Here is an 11,748-nt window from a genome sequence, read left to right as displayed (position 1 = left end):
CCTTCAAAGGATATGTGGTATAAGCTAATGGCAGGATGGATGAATGTAAAAGTAACCACAGTACTAAACTACCTAAAACTAGCTCCACCTCAACCAGGAAACAGTGAGATGCTACTTACAAAGTGTTGCATCAGTAATCTAATGATGATGTGTATAATAATCAATTATAGGGGCCATCTTTTTGCAGAATGAGTACCTTTACTTTTGCTGTTTTATGCTACTTAAGTACTTTTTGCTGATAATACTTTTATATTTATTGTTACTCAAGTAGGATTTTGGATGCTAGACTTGTAATGGGATATTTTTACACCTTTGTGCTGGCGCTTTTACCCCGGGCATTTGTTTCACCACTGCACTTGGCCGAATTACAATACAGAGTGTTCTCAGCATCCGCTGAGGTGAGGCGGGGAGGCGCAGTCATGAATACTTTGCTCATCTCCAAATGAAATGAGAACTTCACAGGAGCGCCAATAGCACGTTTGCATTTCAAAATACCCACTAAGAAAAAAATACCGACTAGACCGTATGCCTTGCTAAGACCCTCAGACAGGGTGCGAAAAGGTTTATATTCAGGGACGAGAGAGAATGGTGATATGGGAGATCCACAAGGTGGCGACATGTAGATTTCAGTGCCGCAGAGTTTCAGTATTTGTCCAAGACAACTTTTGCAAAAGTGACAGTTTATACTCAGCATTAATGCACACAGCCTATGGAAAATACAATGAAAAGAGTTGGTCTTAAAAATAAAGTAATTACTAATCGATTATAGTTATCATTGTCGATTATTGACAACATTTCTTAGTATTTGGACACTTAGTAGTCCCATGGAAACCCTTTTAAAAGGTTCTGTGATCATTTATTTATTGTTAAATGAAAATGATCTCACTATCCAGCTCCAGATGTGGAGCCTCAAAAGTGCAGTACGACACAATACAGTTACAGTGTGAACCCCTGTAATCACGCAGGGAGGTATCTTGTTTCAGGCGACTTGCCATTGGCCGGTTTTGCGATGCGCTGCGCTGATTTGCTGCAGAGAAGAGCTCAGCATCGTCAAAGTCCGCTGTCAGACCCTCATCAGGTTCAGGGAGAGAGGGAACTCGGAGAGGCGTCACCTCCGATAAACTGTAATCTGTGGACTTGTCGAATGCGCTGGGAGCTCATCCTGAAGCAAATGCAAAGGTGAGTGTTGTTACTTGTAAATTACTACATGGCTGGAGAAGCGTACTGGTGACAAACTGATCACTTATCTAATGCGCTGGGTTTTTTTTTTTTTTTTTTCGTCGCAGAAACAACTGACGGGATCCTGAACTTCGCTGCAGATATTTACTCACATGCAATGGTAAGTTTCTTCTTTTCCTTTTTTCCCCACGTGCTTTCATATATTTGACCAGTTTAGTTGCATTGCAGTGGCGTCACTGTGATTGTAAAGACCATTGCTGAGGACTCTCTGAGACACTTTAGTCGTTTTGGGGTTGTTTTTTTTTGCACAAACTAGTGAACAGAACATTTTAGTTCTGATTCTTAAAGTTTTCCCTTTCATGACTGTTTGAAAGGAGGAGGGGGGGTTGTAAAGATGATGTGTTGTAATCCCCCAAGTCACAGTTAATTCAAACCAAACTGTGCTTGCCAAATGTATACAACTGAGTGAGTCACTTCTCCCTGTTGTGTGAAAGCAGCCAAGGAGAACACCAAGGAGAACAGGGCATTTTAAAAGTGGCAGACTGACCACAGAGTCCCACTGAGGATGTCTCTGTATGTCAGATAAGTCTCCCCCAGGGGCCAAATGGTTCAGCACCCACAGCTGTGATAACATCATGGCATTGTGGTGTCCTCGCTACTCCAAGTCAAACCCTGGCAGGGCAGGGAGGCTCAGCAAACTTAATATTATAATAACTTGTAAAAACGGACAAAGTACACGAGGGAAAAAAAGTTAATCTTCTGATTACACTTGCTCTGATTTCAGTTTATCTAAAGACTGGAAGATGTTATGATTCATAATCAATACACGATCATTGTGTAATTCCAAAACGTTGCAGCCATTTCCTGCTTTATAATACAGACCAGTCAACATCCTGTGAGTGAGGGGAGTCCAGAGATTATAAGTGAGCCTCTGCACTCCTCCATGATTCAGCTCTACTTTGTTCGAACTTCCCCTCTAGCTTTAGGATGCAGGGAGTGTTTCCCCAGTATAAAATGTGCATCCTGTTCTCAGAGCCATGACATTTTCATTTTCTGGGATCATACTGCACGAGATGGTCTCCATAAAACTGCTCTGAGGTTTGTCAGGAATGCTTCACTTGTTGTATGGTCATAGAGCAGAGTGATCTCAGCCGGTAAAAATCTTATTGGCCCAGTTCTGGAAATAACACAGGGAACTTTTCAAGCCTCAGCTATACTGGCCAGGGCACAGCCTAACTGCTCTTTCGCCTGCTACAAAAGTTGATTGTAACCTTTCTTTCTTTAAGTTGTTTTGGTAGTGTTATTTCTAAATACAGAGTTATTTTTAAATACAGGCTTAATTTGAATTCTGCCTGCACCACTAAGCCTTTGTGTCTTTCTCATTGTGTAGCTGTGTTTAGGAGATTCTACTGATTGCCTCCAGGACCAAATGCAGTACATGATGAGATCCTTGCAGGACCTGAAGCAGATAAGCAGGCCAAGGCCACTGAGTGAACCGTGTGTTCGGTCTTTCGCTGCAACACGGCTCTGCAAACAGAGGGCCAAGCAGGAGCGACTCACTCGACTACATGTTTCTGACACCAGTGAAGCCAGCACCTATGACTCTGCCTGCTGCCTGGCCAGCCCCTTGGAAGAGGAGGAAGAGCAGCAGGAGCATGAACGACTGGCACAAGGCTCCACCAGCAGTGAAAAGAGCGTGGACGTGGACTCGGGTTACTCTGAGGCTTCTTGGCAAGATGAAGGTGTGGTGCTGAGGAGGACCAGAAACGTGCGAGTCTCATCTTCTGCCTGCCTCCGCACAAACAGAGGACCTTCTTGCCGTATCCGTCCCAAATCAACCTCGGACGCTTGCCTGGAGCGCTGGACCTCATTTGAGGCAAGTGACCCAGAGGACTGGACAACGTCGCTGCTGAGCCGCAGCAGGAACAGACAGCCCCTCGTTTTGGGGGACAACAGCTTTGCTGACTTGATAAAGAACTGGATGGACCTACCAGAGTGTCCTGAGCCAACACAACTGAAGCCCAGTGCTGGCCGGCGCCTTGCTAAAGAAGTTTTGGTCAACATGCGCAAGAGACTGGCAGGGATGTCTAAAAGTGTAGAGGTGAGGCCAAGGCCAGCAGACTCAGCAAGGGTCAGCAGGGCTGCAGGCGCTTCCAAACGGATGTCCTGTCCTGTGGGACTCCAGGCTCTCAAACCTTTCTTTCACCAGTCCCACACAGGACTGCATCAACTGGACACTGACTTCTACCAGTTCACCGCTCTGATGAAGACTGGCAGCCGACAACCCATCATATGCAATGACATCATTGGATACATTTGAGTGAGACTGAAACTATGGACTAACCCTTTAACAGAAATTAAAATAAGATGCTTCGATTTTCTTAACTGGATTTTGTCTCTAATGTTGATACATCTGGAATAAAGGGTTTTTTTGTGTATTTAATGAAAATGTGGTCTGTTCCTGCTTGAGTATAAGCAATTCTAAATGCTGTAACAATCTAACTATTTTAGCCACCTGCCATGTTGCTTCTTGTGGATAATCACACCATTTCAAGCTTCTTCTTAACACTATGAGAGACATAAAATGTTGTGTGGGTAACTGCATCTGTCCGCCATTGACATCAATACAATATTTTGTGTTATCTTTTAGCTTAATCAGTCAGTGATTAGGCATAAAATAACCTGACAAAGAATTTTAAGAAATATATATTTACAACAGCTATAGCTATCCACATCACAATTCAGTAATCTGAAAAGAACCCACATAGTTACCAACTTAAAGCTTTGTAAACCCATTAAATTCAACTTTTCTTCTTGATTAAAAATGGGAGGTTGGGTGTGGTCATCATAGTAAAATATGTTTGTGAACTGAACAATATAAAAGATGGGAAGGGAAGAGAGACGTAATACTGAAGTGGAACAAAATAACACAGTTCCTCATAGACATATATTTATTTAATCACATACAGCATCCTTCAATCACAGCCCAATTGCACACTTAGAAAGTACATCTAAAAGTAGCTGCAGCAGTAATCATGGAGAGGGTTCCTCATGACATGATTCAAATATATCCAACTGAGACAGTAGAGCATATTAACGATAACAACATATTAATGTGCGGGCGTGATGTGAAACAAAGTGAAGTTTTGGAAAAGGGTAGGACAAAACCACGTTCGGAAATATGAAGTTCCTTGAAGATGAGTCCAGTTGCCCTGTTCTGACCAGTTCAGGGATTCTTCAGGGAGGGACAGGTTCACATGTGTGTTTGAAGGAGGATTAACCCAATACAGCTGTGTCTAGATGGCAAAAGCACCCTGAATCGTCAAAGTGCCTGGTCTAACTGCACCCCTTCAACATCAAGCTCAGCCTAACCCGAATTAGATCTCGAATCCAGTCCAGCACTGCCCCAACAGTGCCAGATCATCTAATCCATATGCCTTCGCAAGCATCTTCCCAACCACTTGAGCTCTTAAAAGACACATTTTACATGTGAATAAAAACCAAAAGATAGCAAAGGAGACTTGATGGTAAAGTTTCTGGTAATAATATTAAGAACATAAGAGATGGCCATAGTGACAAAAAAGGCTGAAAAAGGAGCCGGGCATCAACGTTTCAGACTTTTTTGGGGGTGTTTTTTGGGACTTGGCTAAAGGACAGGACAATTGATTAGACAGTGTGATTGTGGAATTATTCAAAGTGTGATTAACAGAAAAATGATCACAGTATGACTGCAATTATTCAGAAGCCATGTGGAACGTAAAGGAAAAACGAAGAGAAAGCAGTTACTGGAAAAAAAAACATGCAGATATAAACCTTTGCACACAACAGCTAAAGCAACAAATTCAGATTGTTTTTCATGATATGATGTCACAGAAATGTTAAGTTTGCTTTGTCACACTGAAGCCGTTCCATGCGAGTGCTATACACTGTGGAAGCCTCCCGTCGATGGCATCAGAAAAGCATGTACCTGATGGGTGGGACTGACTCACAGTCCTCATCTTCAGCAAATGAGGGGATCAGCTCCAGCATCTTCTTGTGTGGAGGGATGTCTGCTTTGGTGACCATTCTCACCACGTCAGACACACTACAAAACAAATATATAGCATATAGACCATACAGTTAAAATAATTTAATTTCTAAAAAGTGTCTCTCAATCACCAAGGCAAATAAGTATTGGTGTCTAATATTTGCTTTTTCTTATCATCAACAAATTAAATGAAAAGACTACAACCAACAATGAGTTGATCCTACCAAGTATTGTCCACGTAGCTGAAGCCTGACATATGCTCAGTTGGCAGGTTATTAGGAACACCTAGCTAAAACTAATGCCGTCTAATATGACTAATCTAATAGTCCTGTAATAAATCCTCCCTTCAGGAAAGTTATAATGTTCAGTTTTTGTTGAAACCTTTGTAGAGAGCTGTTGATTTAACAGTCGCATTACACTGCATTAGTTGTAGCTAGGTGTACTTAGTAAACTGCCAACTGAGTGTAGCTGATTTCTCTGTGCCGTAGAGGTATATAATAATCAAAAATCTATTAAGACCACATTAATAAGCCACAATGTTCCTCCAGCTGGAATAGTCCTTCATTATGATGATGCACTGCAGTTTACACCACCCCGCTGCAGTAAATACTCATTAGACAACCAAATGCGTATTAATCCGCAGATTTAAAATGCACCTCTTCTACTACACAGGCCAGCAGTTTTAGAAAACGATTTAACCTTTTTCAAAAATGGAACTATGTATTAGCAACCTGTTTTTAAGGATATACATCTTCAGTAGGAACCAATGGGCCTGGGGCCACAAACAGTGTAGGGAAGTCAAAAAATTATTGAGAGATGGACTAATGAGCCATATGCTTTGGTCTTCTCATAGGAATTGCTGACAATAATAAAAGTATAGAATGATATTATTTTCCCCCTGCAAGGATTTTTCATGTAATCTATGTTTTTTATTTCTATGTTCCCCCTTTACTGGCCCAGTACAGGAAGCTCGGGGCAGGACAACTGCACAGGAAGTGAGTACTGGAGAGGGAATTGTCATGTACGGCCTGCTGTCCACAGCACTCTGCCCCTCTATGCCTGTAGCTTCATCTAACCACAACACTAGCTCCAGCTCCCCTGGGACAAGACTGTCAAAAACAGAAAAGGACATGCACACAGTCTGTTTCAAGATCAACAAGAAGACCTGACAGCAAGGTTTAGATTAGAATCCAATATTTCAATTTACCCAGTAATTTATCACCTAAAAACTTTATAGTTTAAACCAGATTTATTACGGTTTCATGAATCAAAACATCCCTGAGGGTGCATATTCTACTCAGTTCTTTAACCCGATGAGGAACACTCACAGCATGAGACATCGGATTCTCTTCAGACACCCTGGGGCTTTTAAAAAAACGTGCCTTTAATGTGCTGCAGCGCTGAAAAGGCTTGAACAGCGTGGCTCTTCAGATTCAGAAAAAAAGATCACATTAATTTAACCCTTTAACTCTTGTCCTAAACAAACAGAAGGAAATCTGAGGAGGAGCAGGCTCAATCATCACATCACATGTAGCATGTGAGTGTGTCAACAGGCGCTCTCCTCACAGGATTAGAGGAAACACCTCATCCTGCCATTAGCCTCTAAACAAACAATGGGAGGCTGCTCCCTGTGATTGTTTTACGTGCAAAAGGTTGTGTGGCCACGTACTGTACAGTAGATGCTACATTGTACTGTATCTTTGTCTATAGTGGACATACCTCTGCTGAAGCCTCTCCTCTTGCCCATAGTACAAGATAGCTGTTCCATAGAAGAGACTGCAGATGTTCAAGCTGTATTTTTCCTGCACAAAGACAAATAATTCAATTAAATCGACAGTACAATATAACAAGCATAGCAAGGCATAAAAAGAAATGCCAGTATTGCCTACAGGCATTATGCAGAGGTAAATTCTACAAAGACAGCAGCCTGCAGAGCTAAAGGTCTGATGATGACATGTGGCCTAAAACAACTTCAGCAGTTCAGGAAGCTCTGCTGTGTTTCCACAAACAAACCACGGTGAACCCGGCAAGTCAGAGGTTAAACAAAACCTGGCGCAAATGAGAAAACTTGCCAATTTATTTTCCCTTTGTCTTCTTAGAACAAACTCCAGCAGTATCAATAAACCAAATGTCTGTTTAGGGCAAGATGGTGTACGCAACAAAAACCACACTAGCATTCATTTTCACACATTTCTGCTGCAATTGACCTATATCCTAGTCTAAAGACAATGTCCTATAGAGCATATGTCGTATGTATTTGCGAGCTCTTGTCTCTCCTTATAAGTGATAAGGTAGAAAAAAAAGACAGCTTTTATACAACACTGTCAAAGCAGTCTGGAACCAAAGGATGGGTTTTCTCCTCTACTGAGATAACTGAGATGATGCAGAAATTATGTTAGAAACTTGAAAATGGCTTCAATTTTACTAAGACAGAAGATCAAATTGCAACAGTCCTGACAGGCTTATCTACTCATCTATTAAGCTAGTACTTCTCTGTATATTTTGTTGAAGGTAATATTTATTTATTAAAGTAACAAGATTTTATGCATTTGTTTCAAACTGTGTCAGTTTACCCATCTAAGCCAGTTCTGTACTGACCATAAAATCTAAGTTGTAAGAAGATAAGTAAGAGCCTAAATGGAAAAGTTTGGATTTTGTGTGCACTGGAAGAAGGTGAACAGGTTTAAGAAAAAAAAAGAGCATGCATAAAATACGCACTTAGTAACACCAGGTGTGAAGAAAGCGTTTGCTTCCTGTCTGAGAGGAATAAGGAGGTCGTACCTTGATATACTGGAGCAGATCGCCCAAGGTCATTTCCTGTTGATCGCTGCGTCTGCCCTCAACAAGGAAGCCATCCCACAGGGTGTATTTCTCTCCTGCAACCTGCCGATAGACACGATACATACACCAACGCACACACACACACACACACACACACACACACACACACACACACACACACACACACACACACACACACACACACACACACACACACACACACACACACACACACACACAAAGTTGACAGATGAAGTACCACTTGCTGTGATGGATGTGCACAAAATGTTTGGGTCCATAACAAGAGCCCTGGACACTCACAGACAGAGAGACTGCATTTATCATCACTGTGTTATAAAGCAGCTGAGAACAATCAGCAGCGCCCTGAACGCCGCAGTAGGGACGGGAACAAGCTACCATGAGGTCAAGAAGGTGCTTCCTCATATATGACAGAGGGACTCTTGCTTTTCTCAGGTTTCCAAGTAGGAGAATTACTTACCTCTCACAGTTTTACTATCATCTTGAGCTAGTATAAAATCCATGTAGCCATGTCAGTGTCTGTATAATTTGGGGCAGATGAGATTAGTGCAACTTGAGTATGTGGCTTATAAAACCTGCATCTGACTGAATATGTGTTGCTCCAGGCAGTGAAATAACAACATAGGAATTTTTCCAGACACCTTGCCAGATTGCACTTCAAGTAGCTGAAGTTTGAGCTTTATGGGGCCGTTTCCTGTCTGAATTTCCTGCAGTTCTGTGAGTCTTCTGTGGTGAAGAGAGACACTTGAAATCTGGCTATGTAAACAGGCTTAAACTGTTGGGTCAAAACAGGGGATGATAGTCTGTCTCTATAATAACAGCCTTACCACCCTGATGCATGTATGGGGTGCTAAAAGAATCATTTAGTTTATGACAGACACTTAATTGACAATCTGTCAATTATCAATTTTAGTAAAAAAAAATGTAAGTAAAGTAAAATATCAAATACAGTATTTGCTGTTTACATCTTCTTGAATGTCAGGAATTGCTGCGTTTTTGCTTTATATTATTCTAAACTTATATTTGGACTATGATAAATAAGACAAATAAGTAGTTTGAATACATCACATTGGGCCCTGTGGATAAACATTTGTTTATTTTTTAAAATACTTATTAGACAAAAATTAATTTACAAAATATCAGGAATACATTTGGATAAATAATCATTAGGTGCAGTTTTAAATCTGTATGAAACAAGACAGAATCTTTAGCCAAAGAAGCAACCCAGTGAGGCTCTTGCTAAATGCTAATGTCAGCATGCTAATATTCTCACAACAATGAGTTTTTGCAAGTTAACATTTGTTATTTACACAAACCCAAAATACAGCTGAGGCTAATGGGAATGTCATTACCTTTGCAGGTATTTGGTCATAAACCAAAGTACTGAACAAATTGAAACCCTGACCTGATGATGACTTCCAATGAAAAGTGAAGGGATCACCAAAGTTATTACAATTCATCCTGAAGGAGATATGAATGTCTGTCCAAAATTTCATGGTAATCAAGCCAATACCTGTAAAGAAATTTCACTAAAAACCAGAAATGTCAACCTAGGGAATAAGTAAAGGGATCACCCAAGCCAAAGGGATACATTGCATGGGATCCATGAATGTCTGTACAAAAATTTCATGGCAATTCGTGCAATGGCCCTTGAGATATTTTATTCTGTACTAAAGTGGTGGATTAACCAACCCACTGACTGACATTGCTGCCACTAAAGTCAGACTGTTTCCTTGGCTAAAATCAAAGGACCTCTACCAACTATGTCCTTTCACATTTAAGGGTGGCATAAATTAAGACAAAACTGGAATGAATTTGATACATCAAGACCTTATGACAAGAGAAATGGTGATGAGGGAGTCTCGTGAGTCTGTATGAAGCTTAATAATTACAGTCATTCATTGAGGTAATTACACAAACATTATTACGCAACCTTTTCTCCTGTCACCCTAAAGCACTGCTGTTATACCCCTCACATCTCATGAGATCAGATTTTAGGATTGATGAACCAACAGCAACTCTGCATCCTCTAAATCACTATCCCTATAGGATCAACCCTTGACCCCCAAACAAAGACAGAATATGAAGACTTGACCCCTAGACAGATAAATTTAACCCCTGCAAACATAAACACTGCTGTTTCTACTGCCGCGTGATAGATATCATACAATGATACCATGTGTTTACCATAAACATCATAATCCACATGTGCAAGACCAGAAGAAAAAACATCACCTGACCTGAAATGGGTCAGGATTCCTCATATGCAGAAAATATGTCATAATATGTCACTTGGTCAGGCGAACCTGCTCGGACAGACACTGTCTGGTAAGAGAGGTTGTGAAGATCAAAACTTGGCTTGAGATGCGAATACCAAAACTCCAGCTAAACCTGGGTCCAATTATCTCTGCTCCAGCAGCCAAGGGGAACTTTTTGACCAGCCCTCACAACTCCCACCACTCATGGGGCTTGGGGTTATGGAGACACACTCGAGGCATACTTCTCTTAAAGTCTGACTGGGTGTCTAGGTCCTTTGTCCCAGTTTTCAGACAAAGCAAGTTTTGTTTGCAAGATGCACGTCTATCTCTTGGTCATGTTAGCTTCTTTAATGCCTTTGCAGGGTGAATTATCAGTACAACCTCAAACTTTCCATGGGCCGAACACAATCAGAGTCTGAAATGCACAGTGTACAAAAGACTTTCTTTTTTTAAATGATTGTGCAAATGCAAATTCCTTGTTGGACTGTAAAATGGACCTTTGTTTTTAGTGGTCCAATGCCAAAAATTTTCATGAGTGCTTTTGTGTACAGATGCTGATTTTACACAATGCAAGGCAAGCATGCAGTCTATTTTTACCCCCTCTCCTCCCTTCCCCTCTCACATATCTGTCGCACAACTCTGGCAGGAACCCGAAGCCAATCAACTACCCCGTCAAGACGTATGTAGAGTGACGTAAACTCCTCAACACTATAGCAGAGGAGAAAAAACATAAGCGAGAATGCTGGAACCAAACTGTCTGCTGGAAACAATTACAAATGGTTCCCCACAAGCACAACTACAGCATATCTTTCTCATGGAACTTGCACAATAAAAAATAAAAATGCCCAGATGAAACAGTCATCTCTGGGGAAAGAGAAGAAATGTGAAGCAGAGAGTAATTGTTTTTCTCTGAGAGCACCATTGAACAAAATTACCAGTGTGGAAAATAACATAAAATCTGCTTTAATGTGTGGCCACATGCACTTCTCTGCAGTATATAATATATAGACACACCTTTACCTAACATTTTTGACAAATATTTTAATAAACCAACTGCTCTAAAGGCTGACACTGCAGTCATAAAAAGACCAATCCAAAGGAAGAGCTTATATTACATAATATCACATAAGTCCACTCAATTAATGTTGGGAAAGGTTGTGCTGAGGTTAGAGCATAGAATTACTGTCTGAGAGGTCACCTGTTATGTTGACAGCACGCGCAGTTGACAAGTCTGCGCCAAGAGCTGCTTGGTGGCTGATCACAGCTGCAAAAAATCAGCTTGAACCTATGGTTGGAGTTTCAAAATTATGGTTGGAGTTGGAAAATGGCAGGCTGTGCCTTCTGAGTGGGTTCAGGCTAAATGCATTAAAAATAGGTTTCTAGTGTGTCTGGCGATGAACATAAGAATTGTTAGAGGTAAACACACAGTGACAAAGAGTCACATGATGTCCTATATTTGACAAA

General features: G+C 41.1%; 2 protein-coding genes across 2 annotated transcripts in view; one reads left to right on the top strand and one right to left on the bottom strand.

Annotated features, from left to right (window-relative positions):
- Positions 1-1,068: 1,068 nt before the first annotated feature.
- inka1b (inka box actin regulator 1b) lies at positions 1,069-3,701 on the top strand. The gene is made up of 3 exons (XM_040158707.1): positions 1,069-1,179; positions 1,287-1,339; positions 2,570-3,701. Exons 2-3 carry the CDS (start codon positions 1,337-1,339, stop codon positions 3,497-3,499), a joined length of 933 nt encoding a protein of 310 aa, XP_040014641.1. The 5' UTR covers positions 1,069-1,179; positions 1,287-1,336; the 3' UTR covers positions 3,500-3,701.
- A 1,172-nt stretch (positions 3,702-4,873) lies between these two features.
- uba7 (ubiquitin-like modifier activating enzyme 7) overlaps positions 4,874-11,748 on the bottom strand; it is a 35,694-nt gene continuing 28,819 nt past the window's right edge. Inside the window, exons 22-24 of the mRNA XM_040116468.1 lie at positions 7,988-8,089; positions 6,926-7,008; positions 4,874-5,263 (exon numbers count right to left, since the gene is read on the bottom strand). Coding sequence (XP_039972402.1) covers positions 5,131-5,263; positions 6,926-7,008; positions 7,988-8,089 — 318 coding nt within the window. The 3' untranslated portion in view covers positions 4,874-5,130. The remainder of the gene's footprint in view (positions 5,264-6,925; positions 7,009-7,987; positions 8,090-11,748) is intronic.

The sequence above is a fragment of the Xiphias gladius genome, chromosome 21 (genome assembly GCF_016859285.1).
Source record: "Xiphias gladius isolate SHS-SW01 ecotype Sanya breed wild chromosome 21, ASM1685928v1, whole genome shotgun sequence".
Taxonomy (NCBI): Eukaryota; Metazoa; Chordata; class Actinopteri; order Istiophoriformes; family Xiphiidae; genus Xiphias; species Xiphias gladius.
Note: the sequence above shows the minus strand (reverse complement) of the source record. Positions and strands in the feature narration are given on the sequence as shown.